Source organism: Lemur catta, chromosome 4 (assembly GCF_020740605.2).
Source record: "Lemur catta isolate mLemCat1 chromosome 4, mLemCat1.pri, whole genome shotgun sequence".
Classification (NCBI taxonomy): Eukaryota; Metazoa; Chordata; class Mammalia; order Primates; family Lemuridae; genus Lemur; species Lemur catta.
This window is the reverse complement of record NC_059131.1, coordinates 36186372-36204647: the sequence shown is the minus strand read 5'-3', so window position 1 is coordinate 36204647 and position 18276 is coordinate 36186372. Positions and strand designations below refer to the sequence as shown.

The 18276-nt window shown below is 38.6% G+C and overlaps 1 protein-coding gene and 1 pseudogene across 1 annotated transcript in view; one reads left to right on the top strand and one right to left on the bottom strand.

Annotated features, from left to right (window-relative positions):
• The window catches only part of PPP1R21 (protein phosphatase 1 regulatory subunit 21), a 54681-nt gene that overhangs the window by 20411 nt on the left and 15994 nt on the right, over positions 1-18276 (bottom strand). Inside the window, exons 5-13 of the mRNA XM_045549562.1 lie at positions 17652-17816; positions 17413-17471; positions 16108-16202; positions 12310-12362; positions 11670-11819; positions 7967-8068; positions 7781-7869; positions 5654-5790; positions 391-483 (exon numbers count right to left, since the gene is read on the bottom strand). Coding sequence (XP_045405518.1) covers positions 391-483; positions 5654-5790; positions 7781-7869; positions 7967-8068; positions 11670-11819; positions 12310-12362; positions 16108-16202; positions 17413-17471; positions 17652-17816 — 943 coding nt within the window. The remainder of the gene's footprint in view (positions 1-390; positions 484-5653; positions 5791-7780; positions 7870-7966; positions 8069-11669; positions 11820-12309; positions 12363-16107; positions 16203-17412; positions 17472-17651; positions 17817-18276) is intronic.
• Positions 3440-4531, top strand: LOC123636907 (annotated as a pseudogene).

Sequence of the window (18276 nt, the reverse complement as noted above, 5' to 3'; positions counted from 1 at the left end):
TAGCATATTCTTTCTGGGGACTTTAAACCTTGGTTTCCTCAATTCCTTCATGCTTGGCCTCTAACAAGATCAAAGTATTTTGCTAAATGCCTCTGAACAGCATGTCTGGTTTGGTAAAACTCACATACCTGCCTAAAATCAGTGTAATGTATTTCTGGCTAAAGTACTGTGCACAAGGACTTCTCTTCAGCACTTTGTTTACCTTCAGAAATGCAGCAGATGGGAAAAGCAGAAGGCGGTGAGCTGTGCACTTCGACATAATCCAAATGCTACCAGGCCTTTATCTGGGGTCTATTACACTTGGCAGTGTTTGTTTAAATCTCATTCCAGCAGATCTGAGAAAGTGGAGTGAAGGTTTTAAGCTTATTTATGTTCTTTGTTAAAGCTTACCTTTCATGACATCATGAAACCCATGCAGAGCAGCACCAACATTTGTTAAGACAGAACTGTAGTTTGTTCGAAGGAGTCCATCTGGCTCTGTACCTAGAAAACCAAAATCACAAACCTAAGCATTCTCTTGAAAAGGGACTGCCCCCATATCTTCTAGGGGAGAAGACGGAGAATGATGACTACTTGTAATATGTTGGAAATAATGGCTCTTAAAATTTTTGCAGATACATTCAGATATAATGGTAATAAACACAGATACATCTAAATGATTTGTATCTCTCATGTCCACCAATTATTTTTAATGGTTGAGGTTGAGAATCAAAATTAAATTGCTAAATAGGATTAGGTCTTCATGCTTCATTCATTCATTCACTTATTTATTTAAGATACAGGGTCTCACTCTGTCACTCTGACTGGAGTACAGTGGCACAATCATACTTCACAGTAACCTCAAACTTCTGGGCTCAAGGGATCCTCCTGCCTCAGCCTCATGAATAGCCAGGACTACAGGTGTGTACCACCACACCCAGCTAATTGTTTTTTATTTTTTTGTAGAGATGGGGTCTGACTATGTTGCCCAGGTTGGTCTCAAACTCCTGGCCTCAAGTGATCTCTTGTCTCAGCCTCCTACAGTGCTGGTATTACAGGCAAGAGCCACCACACTTGGCCTTCTTTTTAAAATTAAACTCTTTGTAAATTATTATCTTGTTATCATATAACACATTTCTCACTTTTTTCACTCCCTACACATTATTATTTGCTGAACATCACTAAAACACTCTTATTCAAACATCAGAGAGTTCCACTTCTGCCATGACAGCATGAAGAGCTCTAAGGACCAGCTCCCCAGTGAAACTGGTGAAAATTCCAAAAAACCCCAAACACTTAAAGTCTCAGAAAATGGTTCTAAAGGCATACAGCCAATGAAGAAACATTTACTCAAGAAAATCTTTAACGACTCAGTAAGAATAGAAAGAATCTGTGGTATGTAAATCAAGGCTCACTCTCTCCCTCCCTCTCCTCACCAGATCATATAGACCGAAACTCCATTCCCAATAACAGGTAAAGCCAAGAACACAGGACTCCCTCTCTCCCAACTCCTAGCTGGAGGGCTGGATTTCTCAATTTGCACCCAGCTACCTGTCTCTGAGACTAAGTTCTGGACAAGAGCAGGCCAAGAGGTGGGGGAGGGTTCCCTTCTTTCATCCAGCACCCATTCCTGGGACAGAGGCTCTACCTTGGGCACGGTGCTGCTGAGAAAACTGGGGCCCTGATAAACCCTGCCCCAGCCCATCAACAGGGGTTCCACACTGAAGAAGGCAGACCAAGGAGACCAGAGACTGCTGTCCTTCCCTCCAATACCAAGCACTCAGCTCCTAACAAGAGGGTGTCCCTCACAGGGAAGTGCTGCCACTGTCCCCATCCCAGCACCAGAACTATGGCTCAGAGATTTACTCCAGGGGATAAGTAAACCTTAAAACAAGAGCTTTGACTCTCTTCTCAAAGGAATTGATTAATTTGCAACAGAATATGGATAAATTCAAGCTTAAGGGTACTCTCTAAAAAAAGACCTAGAGCTGTAGTGAAAGCAATTAAGAGGAAATTCATAGATTTCTTAGAGATGTAAATTAAACTCTAGTCTGGCTGGTTTAACAGAGAGAACCAGGGACAGAAACGGCTAGGAGGAGCCCTCCTGGGGTCAGAGCAAATATCAAACACTGACTTGAAAAACTATACCTGTGAGGTATATGCTAGGTCCAAACTATACCTGTAAAGGAGTCCACATTTAATTGATTCCATCTGCAGACATGTTATGTTCCAAGGCATTTTGAAAACAAGAAAGCAATCATCCAGCAATTAGTGGAGCTTAGGGAAGGAGACACCACTACCATCTCAGGGTGACCATGAGCATTCCCAAGGCTGAACTCTCTAAGAAGCAGCACCACCATGCAAAATTTATGCTCTGAAAACTAGAAAATAGTGTTTAAAGAAATTAAAGAACTCTTGAAAAAGAAGAACAAAGTAGGAGGAATCACACTTTCTAATCTCAAAATTTACTACAAAGCAACAGTCATCAAGACAGTGTGGTGCTGGCATAGGACAGACATTTATTTAGATCAATGAAATATTTAAATCAATGCACTGAGAGTCCAGAGAAATAAATCTATGCACCTACAGTAAACTGACTCTTGACAAGGGTGCCAAGATCACTCAATAGGGAAAGAATAGTCTTTTCAATAAATGGTGCTGGGACAACTGGATAGCCACATGCAAAAGATGAAGTTGTACTCTTACCTGGCACCATATACAAAAATTTAACTCAAAATGAATCAAAGACCTAAATGTAAGAGCTAAAATTATAAAACTCTTAGAAGAAAATATGGGGAAAATATAGAAGGACATAACCTCGGATTTGACAATGGAGTCTTAAATGTGACATCAAAAGCAAGAGCAACTAAAGAAAAAACAGAAAATTGGACTTCATCAAAATTAAGAACTGTCGTGCTGCAAAGGACACTACCAAGACAGTGAAAAGACAACCCACAAAATGGAAGAAAATATTGTAAATCATACATCCAATAAGGGACTTGTATCCATATTAAGAACTCTGACAATTTGATAATAAAAAGACAATTTAATTGAAAAATACAGAAAGGATTTCAATAAAAATCTCTGCAAAGAAGATATACGAATGCCAATAAGCACATTAAGAGATGTTCAACATCACTAGCCATCAGGGAAATGCTAATCAAAACCACAATGAGCTACTACTTTATACCCAGTAGGATGGCTAAAATAAAGAAGTTAGATAATAGTGTTAGTGAGAATGTGGAGACACTGGAACCTTCATACACTGCTGGTAGGAATGTATTAGGTTGGTGCAAAAGTAACTGCAGTTTTAGCATCTCTGAAATTTGCCATTTGATATTGGAATGCATTCTTAAATAAATGTGGTTGTGGTTGTGTTATACACCATTTTAATGTGTATTTATCATTTTATGTTTTTTGCTAATGACTTGTTACTCGCTGTCTATATTTATTTTAGACTATGGAATTGATGTTGGACAGAAAGCAAATGTGAGCGATTTTCTTACTCGAGTTCAAAAGGGGTGGTAAAGCGGCGGAGACAACTTGCAACATCAACAACACATTTGGCCCAGGAACTGCTAACGAACGTACAGTGCAATGGTGGTTCAAGAAGTTTTGCAAAGAAGAGCCTTAAAGATGAGGAGTGCAGTGGCTGGCCATCAAAAGTTGACAACAACCAATTGAGAACAATTATGGAAGCTGATCCTCTTACAATTAACGAGAAGTTGCTAAAGAACTCAATGTCAACCATTCTAGAGTCATTTGGCACTTGAAGCGAATTGGAAAGGTGAAAAAGCTTGATAAGTGGGTGCCTCATAAGCTGACCAAAAATAAAAAAAAAATCATTATTTTGAAGTGCCGTCTTCTCTTCTTGTATGCAACGACAACGAACCATTTCTCGATTGGATTGTGACATATGACGAAAAGGGGATTTTATATGACATCAGGTGATGACCAGCTCAGTGGTTCGACTGAGATGAAGCTCCAAAGCACTTTCCAAAGCCAAACTTGAACCAAAAAAAAGGTCATGGTCACTGTTTGGTGGTCTGCTGCCGGTCTGATCCACTACAGCTTTCTGAATCCTGGTGAAACCATTCCATCTGAGAAGTCTGTTCAGCAAATGGATGAGATGCACTGGAAACTGCAACACCTGCAGCCGGCATTGGACAACAGAAAGGGCCCAATTCTTCCCTACACCAACGTCCGACTGCACACCACACAACCAACGCTTCAAAAGTTGAACGAATTAGGCTATGAACTTTTGCCTCATCCACCATATTCACCTGACCTCTCATCAACTGACTACCACTTTTTCAAGCATCTCGACAACTTTTTGCAGGGAAAATGCTTTCACAACCAGCAGGATACAGAAAATGCTTTCCAAAATTTCGTCGAATCCAAGAACACAGGTTTTTATGCTACAGGAATAAACAAACTTATTTCTCGTTGGCAAAAATGTGTTGATTTTAATGGTTCCTATTTTGATTAATAAAGATGTGTTTGAGCCTAGTTATAATGATTTAAAATTCACAGTACGAAACTACAATTACTTTTGCACTTTGGAAATAGTAACAGCACTTTGGAAGATAATCTGGCAGTTCCTCAAACAGTTAAACATAGAGTTACTGCATGACCCAACACTTCTATTCCTAGGTACACCCCAAAGAAATGAAAAGATATGTCCATACATAAACTGGTACACTCGTGTCTATGGCATCATTATTCGTAACAGCCAAAATGTAGAAAGAACCCAAATGTCCATTACCTGACGAATGGATAAATAAAATGTAGTACATCCATAAAACAGAGTATTATTCTGCAATAAAAAGTAATGAAGTACAAATACATGCTATAACATGTATGAATCTTAAAAAAAATATGCTAAGTGAAAGAAAACAGTCAGAAAAGACCACATATTATATGACTCCATTTATATGAAATGTCCAGAGTAGGCAAATAGAAAGTAGATTAGTAGTTGCTTAAGGGACAGGGAGGGGAGGAATGGGGAAATACGAGGTGATAGGTAAAGGACATGGGGTTTCTTCTTGAAGTGATTAAATGTTCTAAAATTGTAATGATGATACACATATCTGTGAATTTACTAAAAATCACTAAATTATACATTTTAAAGTGGTAAGTTGTATGGTATGTACATTATATCACAATAAAGCTGTTTTAGAAAAAAAAAATCACAGTACTAGGAAAAAAACCATGGCATTCTTTAAAATGTCATTTATACTAAGGTCCATTCAGTTACGTGAAAATACTTTTTCCAAGTTAGGACAAAGGGAAACAAATGGCATTTTTACTACTAAAGCTTAGTTGCTACAAATTCTTATGATTTGTCCCTCCTCATTTAAAAAAGAGAGAAAGGGAATTAATAAATATTAATTACATATTAAAAATTAATATTTAATGCACATTCAATGCCTGATATTTTACATTCTTAACTTCATAATCACAACATTTAACTCTATTTATAAACAGGAAAACAGAAATGTAGAAAGGCAAAGTGTTTTGCCCAAGAAAGGTATAAAGGGCTGGAGGTTTTAAATTTGAGTTTTTCTGACTCAAGATCCTGTGCTCCTCTCACTCTACTAAGCTAAACTATCTCCCTACTGCTGCTTCTTGTACTCTGAAGTCCTTCAAGTTGAACCATGAATAACAGACTTACTTGGCAAGGCGAGAAGAGCAACATAAGTCTGCAGCTTCTCAAACACAGCTGTCATCTTTTTCATGTCCTGGGACAGCTCTAGATTCCTGGCTCTTAATGCGGATGTGCAAAGAGAAGATTCACATTCTTCTTCTAAACTAGGAATGGGCATATTTTTAAGAAGTCAGCATCCTGAATGATTTTCAGTTAGCTATTAGAAACCATTTAAATTCTCAAACAACAATATCCAAAGAGAGACAAGCAGAAAAAGGAATTTGATCTCATTTATATGGTTCCATTTTCTACATCATGAAACACATGCTGCTTGCTATAAATGCCGATGGAGTACCAGAGACTGAATGGAAGAAAAAGCAACACAAAAACATTAAAATATTTTTAATATTTGAAAGATTAAAAATCCTTAATATTTACAAGAAAAAAATATTTCATGAACTGAATTCCTCAAGAAAATTAATTATACAGGAACTGGTATTATTGCCACTGATACTAGCAGAGAATCACTAAAAAACCTTTTTGAGTATATGTAGTTTTTCAAATGCCAAACAGAGTGGAAAAAACAATCTAGAGGCTCAAATTTAAAAGTAAATGTTTAACATTCATAAAATACATTTTATCATTTTCAACTTTAAATAGTTACATGGGAAAACTTAATTATGAGGTTAAAAAAATGTGGACTCAACAGTGTTAATGAAAACATGTGGAGGTAATCAAGTAAAAAAAGCTTTTTATACAAAGCCAGAAAAGTTAGCATGGAATCTTAATTACATCCATTCTCTCTCCCTTGCCATTTCGCTTCTACTTGATTTACAGCAGACAGCTTCATTCCATTCTAAGCTCATTTACTACTAAATAGTAGGTCATCTTGTCAATTAAAGTGGTATTTCAACCAATGCCCCCCAAATTGCCTAAAAACACAAATAACTCATGAGGCAGAGCTGAAACCATATTGGATAGAACATTCCAAAAACAGAAATCTTAGCTCAAGAAAGGATTTATCCAGTGTTTTTAAAATTGTAATCATGAAAAAAATGAAGATAAAATAAAAATGCATAAATTTTTCCAATAGTAAATACTTCTATAATGGTTTTTAAACAGATTCTTCCTAAACATAAGCCAAATCAATAAGGTATATTCAATTTTAATGTTAAACTTCTAGAGTCATTTTTCAAAAAAAAAAAAAACTTTAATTATACTGAACTATAACATAAAGATCTAAATGAAACTATAATTCATAATTATTAGTGTAGGTCATAATTCTCAGATTCCTAAAATCCTAACACATGAACAAATCATAGAATTTGGTTACTGAAATATCCTGTTAGGTTAGAATTAGGAAATAGGATGTCTCTTAACATATATTAATTTTTTTAATTTTTTTAAATTTTTTAATAATGAAATTTTATATTTTTGAAAAGATAATACTACTTTAGATTTATAAGGACTTATGAACTATAATTACATATTTTCAATATCTGTAAGTGATTAACCTACATATTTTCTAAACCTTATTTTACAATATACTGTAATAAATATGTCCTTATTTTTCTTATGTTCCAGATATATTATTCTTTGATTTGTTTTACAAAGGCTAAATCTTACAATGAAAAGATTTAGATAAAATAGGAGTCTTGGTAGTTTTAGACCAAGAGCTAACTTACAAGCAATATTATCAAATTTCCAGTAATATATATTATTTTTTCTGCCTTTCCAGAAATACATCAGGTGGAAAGATGAAAGATTACTAAATGACATATCCTATAAGGCCTAGGCTAGTTTTTTGTTTATAAGTTAAGTCACTAATAATAAATACAAGAATACACCTTTTCAAAGAAACGTAAAGATTATAAAAGCAAATGTAAAGTTCACTATTACAATGCCCATCTAGATGTTTACTTCCCACAAAGGGAAAATAGTAACCATAGTACAGAACTACTGAAAAACTGTAGCTGACAGACTACAATTTCATTTTCTTACATATAAGTTTATGCTGTTCAACTATGCTTTTCCTCTTCACAAAAGTCCCAATCAGCTGATCACAAGAGGCACATATTACTATTTCATTAACCCCAGAGCAGATCAAGTTACACCCACAATTCCCCAAGCTCCCTGGCCTCCAGGGGTAAGTACCTTTTTAACTGATAAGGAAGAATCTTCCTAAGAAAACATATGTAGGAGGTTAAATGCTCTGAAAAAGTTTTCAATTTCACAGTTGTCTCCTGGAAAAGAAAAATAATTTCACAGTTTAAAAGTGCTATTGAGCAAAGAGGAATTCCCAGTTTCCAGAAGTATTAATAAAGCAAGGAAGACAATTACCAGGACAGTCACAGTATCCTCAGTGATGCTTTCAAATAAATGAAGCATTCCTTCCTCAAGAGGGCGGACATAGGACGCATTTTCATGAAGGTACTGTGAGAACTAAATAGGAGGGAAGGAACTGTGAATTAAATCACTGGAAAACAACAAACAACACATTTCTGAATGAACCCACTGACTTATAAACCTAAATTCTTTTGGAAACTTTTCCTGGAAATTTGGCTTTTGCACAGATGCTCCCCTCTAATAGTCCCAGATAATGTCCCCAAGTCCCCATACCATTCCAAATTGAGGAACCACCAGAGGGGTGACACAATTAACAAACAGGATCAGAGGAAATGGGGAGGGACACTGCATTACAACCTAGCACCAACAAGCCAGCTTCCCTGAGCACCTGCTTCTCCACAGGGGTCCCAGTTTAAAAAAAAATTTTTCTTAAGATTTGAAAATCAAAACTGTATGACACAGATTTTTGTGTTACATACCTCATTTTCAAAATGCAAGCCTACTCATGGCAATCTCTTATTTTACTGTATACAATATTCAGGGTTAACAAATTTCAGGAATGTATCATCAAATGAAATCTTTTATAACTGCCACTGATACCTTAGTATTTACAAAAGACTAATACAGTATAAAGACTAGATTCAGAAAAAAAACCCTATAGGCATTTAGACAATTTAGAGGCAAAAAAGGTAATTTCACTTATGAGATATTTCAATTATTCAAGTATTTCATAATAGCTGAAATTCTGACTTCTCAGTATAGAAGTATAAGATCTCATTTTGCAAAAATGTGATTCAACTGACTCTACTGCAAACTACACAGATATATGGCCCTGGGAAACTCAATCTCTTGGGGCTTTAACCTTTAGAGCTGTAAAATAAGGTGAACACCAATCTTACAGGTCTAAAGGTCTACTTTATGATTCTATGAACAAGTTTAAACACTCTGGTCATCTTTTAACAAATGGTTTCTGAATCTCCTTTAATATTACAGACTTATTAGAAAAATCAGAAAGGGCCTTTCATATGCCAAAGCACCAAAGGTAAAATACTGAGAAATATATGAACTTCAAAGTAATGAAGTGTTTCAGATGAATTAAGATTTACATATTTGATTCTCACCATGTAGGTATAGCATGGCAACAAGCTAAAATAAAATTCCAATAATGGACAAAGAACGAGTATTGGGTAGAAAATATTTTTCAATATCATAGGAAGTATTAACAAAAGCATAACAGGCTGGGCGCGGTGGTTCACGCCTGTAATCCTAGCACTCTGGGAGGCCGAGGCAGGTGGATCGTTTGAGCTCAGGAGTTCGAGACCAGCCTAAGCAAGAGCGAGATCCCGTCTCCACTAAAAATAGAAAGAAATTGGAGGGACAACTAAAAATATATAGAAAAAATTAGCCAGGCATGGTGTCACATGCCTGTAGTCCCAGCTACTCAGGAGGCTGAGGCAGAAGGATTGCTTGAGCCCAGGAGTTTGAGGTTGCTGTAAGCTAGGCTGATGCCACGGCACTCTAGCCTGGGCAACAGAGTGAGACTCTGTCTCAAAAAAAAAAAAAAACAAGAAAGAAAGAAAGCATAATTATATTACAGTACTGTTTTCCCTATCCAGGTCTTCTGAAAGCTTTTTGCCACAGTGATATTAAAGAACATTTCAAAGGCCCAAAGTTTAATTTCTATACACTTCAAGAGATTTCTGAAGTAAGACCAAAATTGATGAAAATGAAGCGCCTACTGAGGGCTTCCTATGTGTAAGGCATAATGGTGACGATGATAAGAGCTAAACTTTACTGGGTGTTTACTATATGCCAGGCATATTCTTAGTGCCTTACATGTATTATCTTATTTAAATCTCACCCATGCATATCTGCGAGGCAGGTATTCTATCCCCCACTTTAAAGATGAGGAAACTGAAGCACAGAGAGATTAAGTAAATTTCCCAAGGGGATATAACTAGAAAGTGGCAGGCCTGGACTGGGAACCCCAGAAGTCTGACTCCAAAGTCCAAGTCTTGGCTACACTAATAGGCACTTAGGAGATCCATGGACATAAACACTTATTCAAACCCTGGAAACAATGTATGATGCACAAAAACAAGCGGGGAAAAATAATCCATTAAGTAAGAAGAGTGGCATGATTCACTTCAGACTGCCACGTACCTAGAGTACATTTCCATCAATGTTCTTCCTGTGGGAACCAGCTTCCAAGATGGCCCCAAGGATCCCCACCTCCTGGTATTCTTGGCTTTGTGTACTACCCTCTTACATTGTCTCAGGGTTGGTCTGTGTGACCGATACAATATGGCAGAAGTGATGGTATGTGACTACCTGGGCTATGTCATAAAAGGCACTGTGGCTTCCACCTTGCTGCTCTCTTTTGGATCACTTGCTATGGGGGAAGTTAGCTGCCATGTCACGAGCACACTTAACATTATGGAGAAGTGCAGGCAATGAAAAGCTGAGGCGTCCAGCCAACGCCCAGCTCGAACTCACAAGGTATGTCAGTGAGCCACCCAGGAAGCAAACCCCTCAGCCCCAGCCACATCTTGGCTGAAACCTTGTAAGGGACTATGAACTGGAAACCCCCAGCAAATTACCTCCTGAATTCTCGACCCACAGAAACTGTATGAGATAGTAAATGTTTGTTGTTTTAAACTACTAGGTTTTGAAGTGACTTATTACATAGCAATACATAATTAATACACTCACTAACATTTATTTTATCCTTTTGAGTTAAATGAAATCTTTCATGCTACCTTAAATCATTTTTTAGAATTAGCTAGGGAGAAAAAAGGAAAGAAACGAGCAACCTCTAATAAGCCCCCCAAAATAGCACACAGACTGAAGGAAGTGACACTTAAACCCTGTTTAAACCTCACAAACCCTGAAAATGCCCTCCAAGTTCAGCTAGAGAGGCAGTTTGACTCCCATTCCACAACCCAGCAGGAAGGGAAAAGGTCAACTACACCACACAGGTTGTTTCGCTTTTAGACATGCCCAGTGATGAAAGTTACATAGCGAGTACAAACAGGAAGACCGAAAAATGCCAGCAAAATAACTTTTCCAACAATAAAATGGCACTTTTAATTATGTCACCCCCTGATCAAAAAGCTACAAAGGCCTTAATTCTACAAACAAAGTGGAGGTCCACACCTTAGCTTTCCTTAGGGGCCTTTCGGAACCTGTAGCCATCTTCTCTCTTTTCAACCTTACCTCCCATTCCTCCCCTTCCAAGACTTCACACTCCAGCCAAGACAGTTTGTTCATTACTCCTTCCCCATCCCTACCCTCTTTCCCCATACTCCCTATGCTTTCCTGCTCCGTGATTTTACTCATGACTTTCCCTCGTCTGGGGGGAAAAAAATCCCAATTCTCTCCTCTTTTTCAAATCTTGCTCATTCTTCAAGGCCCATTCAAATCCCTGAAGAATCTTCCCAGACATTATAACCAACAGCAATCTTCCTCCCTGGTGATCTTGTACCATTTACCGGCCATACCTCTCACTCACACTGAGGTCTTTTAACAACTCCCCTAGTGTTTAATTTCTTAAGAATCTCCATTTTTGTCATATTTTATCTTTTAGTGTTTTTCCATTCCTCCACAGTACTTGGTTGATGCACAGAAGTGGTCTGAAAATAAATAATGTCTGCCTCTTTGTTCAGGGCAAACAAAATCTATTCTGAGTTAAATTTACCTTCTGATTCAATGGAGATATAGTGTCAATGGCAGAATCAACAGGAAAAATCTGAATCCTCTGTTCCGTGTAGGTGTGAAAGTTCAGAAGAGCCGTCACAAGATCTTGGACAAAAGCCAGGGCCTGCCCAGCAATATCCCTCATCTTCAGCTTTAAAATGAAAAGTACACAGTTAAAGTTAACGATCAAATTATTATTCTAACACTACTCTATTAAGTCTGCTCCTAGAGAAAACATTTGAATTCTAGTGTGAATTCTTAAATTCACTTGCTCTCACTTGAATTTCAATATTCCTACTTAAGTAAATTAGAAAGCCACCAATTTGGGCAAATACACCTCCTCCACTTAACCTAGACCACTTAAGCATAAGGTCTACCAACCTACAAGTATGGCACAAAAAATTAGTGCTCCCCATTAACTGAGTTCCAATGTTATGAGATAAGAGATAGGAAAAATCTGTATTACTCATGAATTCAATAAAAAATAAGTCACACACTTTGAAGAAATGTAGGAGCAAGTAAAGCAAAAGTTAAATGCAATGATTTAGTGCACTAAACAGAGGCCCAAACAACTAATCCTTGTTTCTGGAAAGCCTGGCATACACATGGCTGAAAATAAATACATGCACTTCATCCTTTACCTGGTGTCTCCTATTGTGGAGAGGAACGTTCAGAGCGTTATATTGACTATATTCTACAAAACAAAAATAATGTACATTAAGTCTCACTTTACATTTATAGAAAAACAGCTTAACTGCAAAATAAAGAATGCTCTGCAGCAAAATCAGCTTTACATAAGAATTTAAAATGATCAACACCACAATCACAGTATAGGAGACAAATGGAATTTACATAGAATCAGTCGTTTCTCAAGATAAAGTAATTATTTCTAATTTTTTTTAACTTCAGGATTAAAAAAAAGCAAATCCTGCGTTTTCATTTCTAAAAATCATTTCAAATACTTCTTTGGGGACTATCAAGATTACTTAGAAAGGCTCATGCTGTTCTTGCTGTGTTCAGTCTTTCTCCCTCCTAAAATAACCCTGCACACGGCTGCCACACTGATCATCCAAAAATACCACTGTTTTCACGACACGACGATATTCAAAAATCTATTACTATCTGCCACTGCTAATCCTAATGACTCAATCCTAACTCTCCTGGGATGGTTCCAATATCTTTCTCACAGTGCTCCTTTATACACGAGTCTGTCATCAACCTCTGACAGCTTCTGCACACCTGACCTCACATGTCCTCAACCTCCTCATCCTAATGATCTACATGTCTGCTCATCTCTACTCACCACTTCAGCCACTCAAACCTGCCCTCCTCTGCCCATGACCTCGGTCAGAATGACTCCAGTGCCAAAAATTTGATTCTGAAAGTTCCTGTGCCATTCTCATCCAGTTCTCTGTCTCCATTTGCTCCCAAATCACTATGTATTCCCAGCTTGATCTCCCATCCGTCAACACCTGTCTATTCTCCTATCAGCCCTCTTTCTTTCAGCCTTGATTATTTTGCTTCCAGGCCTGAACCAATGCTTTTGCTAATACAAAACCAAAGCAGAGTCCACTACAATATAGTCTGCTTAACTACAGGGGCTCCAGCTCTACTCAGCAATCCATAATTTCACTGCCATGTCCCTATCATACTTCCCACAACACCTATTCCAAACCTATTCTAAGTCCCTAATACCATTCCTCCTCTCCTCCCCTGCCCCAATGGATGGGATGGCCTCCCCCCTACCATGCCAAGATGAACAGAGCCAAAGTGAAAGGGTTCTTATGCTCCCCACCCTCCATCTCAGGGTCCATGGCTCACATACCCTCCTCCAGGGCCCTTAGCAACAGCTGCTTCTGACTGGCTCAGGGACCTCGCCCATCAATCACTCCCTCCTCCTACCTTTTGTATCACCTCATTACCAAAAAAGCATTTGTTGCAGCTCATTTGACACTATCTCCACAGTGAGTTCTTTCCTTTACTTTTATCATACTTAATTCTCTGCCCTCACCCCATCCCTGCACACGCAGCCTTTTCTTTTACTTTGCTAGCCTGTCCGGCTCTCATCCTTTTCCATTTCCTTCATTCCTACTGCTTTAAAATCAGCGTTGCTCTGCCTGTTTCCTCAGTACCTATTCACTTCTAATCCGTGTGCTAGTAATCTGGTGTCCACCTATACTCTGCATGGAAGTGCTCCTCTCAGATGATAACAGTTCTCTTGAAGTCACAAAATCCAGCCACCAAACCCAACTGATTACCACCATCACCTTCTAACCTCTCCACAGCAATGCGCAGAGCTGACCTGAACCACCAGGTTGAAACTCTCCGTCCTCTACCTTCTATCTCACCCCGTTTCCACAGCCCTCCCCTCCTGATCTCTGAGAGGGAGAACTTGCCAAGGACCCTGCACAGGCCTCATGGCAGTGTGCACCCCCCACCCCAACATGGGGACTCATCCAGCCCAAGAGGGTCAGCACCAGTTTCTCTGCCAAGGTCTAGTTTTTTATTTATAAGTGCACACACCAATAGTCAGATAGATATACATCCATCTGCCTGTGAGAACACTAAACAACAACAAAGTCAACCTCATCAGTTTTCCTATAAACCTGCTCCCACTAACCTCTTTTTTTTCCTGCTTCCCCGTCACTGCCTCCTCCCTCTTCCATGCCTCCTTCAAAGGGGCATGCTGTTCCTTATCCCTCCAGAAGATCTTCTGCATCTCCCTGACAACCAGGCCTAAGCCTTCAGAACAGGACACCAGGACAATCCAAACAATAGCCTCAGCCTTCCTCCTCCCACTCCAGGGTAATCTATACTCTGTTGCCAGATTAACCTTGCGAATACACAAACCTCATCATGATGTTTCCTGGCTCAAAAATCTCTCCAACAACCCCACTGCCTTGTGAATAAGGTTCCCAGTCCCTTAGCCCAGAACTCTAGGATCCAGTCCCATCCTCCCTTTCAGAACTTACCCGTCATTGCCCTCCACTTCATACCAGCCCACCCTAGTCTCCTGTCATACTGAATTATGGCTGTGATGGCACCTTTCGTCCTATATACCACACTTCGTGCAATTCCCTGGCTGTTTTCCTTCATCTCTGCCCAACAAAACCTGCAAATGCATCCAGGCCTGGCTCAAAGCACACTTCTTCTGGGAAGGCTTCCCCAAATAACGCCAGCAGCAGTAACATCTCCTTCCTCTGAAACTCCAAGAGGGTCTTCATGACACAGTCTACTTTATATTCTAGGCAATTCCATATCTATCTTTGCCCAACTAAACTATAAACTTCTTGAAGGTAGAGATCTTTGTCTTATAAATTTTTGCATCCCTTACACTACCCACCCATCCAGGCACTCAGCAAATGATCTCCAAATATTTTAAGACTAAAAGTAGTAACCCACATGTGACATGATAAGACCTAAAACACAGTGACTAGTACTAGAAAAAGGATAAATCCTAGATTCAGAAGAAAATTATTAGAACCTAATGAATAACTGCTATAAATACCAAAGGGAAAATGTAATGCCAAGGTTTCAAACCCAGTGACTCAAAGTACGCCAGTGCTATTTACACTAATGTAGAAACTAGAAACAGCTGGTGTTTTCAAAGGGGAATTTATGTTTTTGATACCATGGTGACATAGGCTGATTTTAGTGCTACGTCAAACCACTATCTTTCTTCGATTTCTTTCTTTTCCTCTTTTTTGAGGTCTTCCCTAAGAAAAATTTAGGGGAAGTAAAAAATTAACTTCAACCATGTGATTACAGAAAAAGGAAATGTGTATTAATTTGAACGTAGGTTTCAAAATCCAAACAATTAAGTATTTCATTTGCTTTCAAGGTTTTGACTTAATTCTTACCGAAAAATTATAAATTTGGCACCTACATAAATTTTTTTTTAAGCTCTTTTTTGTTGCTCTTGGAAGTGCAAATTACCAGACCATTCCCAGGAAGAGAAAGGAATTGGAAGCAGGGCTTACCCAAGTCAGCTTCCTAACTATAACTGGGGGTTGACCAAGACGTAGGAGATACCAGGCTGACATATCAGTTTGAGAAGATCCACCATCTACCACCAACCCCACCCCCCACGAACAATAACTTTTCTTTTTTTTACCTTCTTGAATCAAACAACTTTTCTTGTACAAATATTCAACTCCTTTATGTGCAGGTTGGTTTTACTTTAGGATATGCTAAATACATACAATCAAAAAAATGTGTGGATTTGGGCTTCTTCCAGGAAGATTGGCTTTGGAGTAGTTATATGACAATTTAAAATCTGAAATATGAGGACCAAAGCTGAACAAAAGAATAAAAACAAAGCAACCCTCTATTGGGCCAATTATATTTACTGCCAAATAGATTAGAAATTATTTTAATTAGTCGGCTACCACAGAGAGGTTCAAAGTTGCAAATAATGGAAAACCATACATAATACCTACTTGTATCATTGAAAGGTACTTTTTCATTGATGATTGATAAGGATTCCTCTAATCTACCTGACAAATCTTCATGAAGATTCTTTAACTGTAATTGACTGAAAGAAAAAAATACAAAGCCACATTATCAGCAATCATAGAGTGAATCCTCGTTTGCTTGTTATCTAAAGTCCCTGAGACTTCTATAGAATGATGTGTAAGTTTGGAAGAATTGATCACAGTCCCAGGATAGTATACAACCTTAAGTTTATTTCCTCAAGCTCAAAGTAATCTTTTTTTTTTTTTTTTTTGAGACAGAGTCTCACTTTGTTGCCCGGGCTAGAGTGAGTGCCGTGGCGTCAGCCTAGCTCACAGCAACCTCAAACTCCTGGGCTTAAGCAATCCTACTGCCTCAGCCTCTCAAGTAGCTGGGACTATAGGCATGTGCCACCATGCCCGGCTAATTTTTTCTATATATATTTTTAGTTGGCCAGATAATTTTTATTTCTATTTTTAGCAGAGATGGGGTCTCGCTCAGGCTGGTCTCGAACTCCTGACCTCCAGTGATCCACCCGCCTCGGCCTCCCAGAGGGCTAGGATTACAGGTATGAGCCACCTCGCCCGGCCAAGCTCAAAGTAATCTTAGAGACACTTCAAAATCATAATTTTTTCTCATTACAACACATAAATGTTTACTCAAGTATCACTGTGAAGTTTTTTTTAAGTACATATCACATTCTTTTTCTTTGAGCTCAAAAGCTGACAATTTCTGCTTTTGATTTGACTATGAGCACAGGTACACATCTAATCATGCATGTAATTCTAACAATGCAACTAAACTGAAGTGGGAAATTCACTTGACCGATCTTATTGGAGTATGCCTTTACCATGCATTACTAAATAATATTTTAAGATTTAGATATATCCAAAGTAGATCACATAACCTCTATTTTATCCAAAATGTACCATTAAAAGGTTGGCACAGTGATTATTGGTCAGCTTTCCTGCCTGGGACTATCAGAGGGCCCCTCTGTTTAGAGGAGTTTGAAACAGAAAGTGCCCAGTCCTCAGTACAGGAGCCCCAGAACACTATCTGCCATGGCCCAAAACACCTACGGGCTGAGGACTAATGAACAAGCCACTCTATCAAGAATGTCTGAAGCCCAAGAGATCCCAGAACTGAAAAGGACCCTGGAAATTCCATACTCCCTACTCCCATCTCCTCATTTTAAATGTGAGACAGTTAAGACAGAGGAGTTGCTAAAACCAAAACTCAAGTCTTCTGAGTCTTACTTCAAGAGCTGCCTTGGAATTCAAGTTTCCACATACCATTCTTCTGTTCGAAGTCGACATTCCTTGGCCTCCTTTTCTAGAGTCTGAGATTTTACCTGCATTTTAGAAGAAAGAGAAAAGCAGATGGCTCAGGCTATAGATGGGAGCACACTTAGGAGACGCTGCAGGCAACAGTCTCAACTGGAACGACTAACTCTGTGTTCTATAAAGTGCAGAGATGATTTACAAAAGCCTTAACTATTTCTTAAAGTGGTCTCACAAACAGGAGGGCTTACTTCTAGTTTAGCCTTGTCATTCTGCAGTTTCTCAATGGTTTCCATGTACTTCCGGGTCAGGCCGTCAACCACAGCTTGATGCTGGGCTGCTTCTGTCTCCAGAGCAGCCAGCCGACTCCTCAGCTCTGCTTCCACGTGCTTGTGCTGTTCATCAGCTTCAAAAAACTGCAAAGAAAAGACCATTTTCTCTTCTCACAACATCCTAATATACATAAATGAGAAAAAACTGGCAGTGACTGTCCACTGAGCAACTCTCATATGGTTCCACATGCTCACTGCACTAAACTTGCACAGGCACTGTCTCCTTCAATCCTCACAGTAATCAGAGCTAGGACTATGGTTATCCCTCTTTACAGATGTGGAAACTGAAGCTTAAAAGGGTTACGTAATTTGCCTAATGTCTCATAGTTAAAATACAGTGGAAATAGGATTGAACAAAGGAAACCTACTCCAAAGCCTGCACCTCTTTCCTCTCAGTCTCATGGATTTCTATTTCAAACAATTTATGGCACAAATAAAATTCAACTGATCAGGGTATAACTTTTCTACGAGGCTAACTTCCAAAATGAAATAATCACAATTAAAATAGGTGGTATTCCTAAAATAGGTAAAGCTCTTTTCCTTA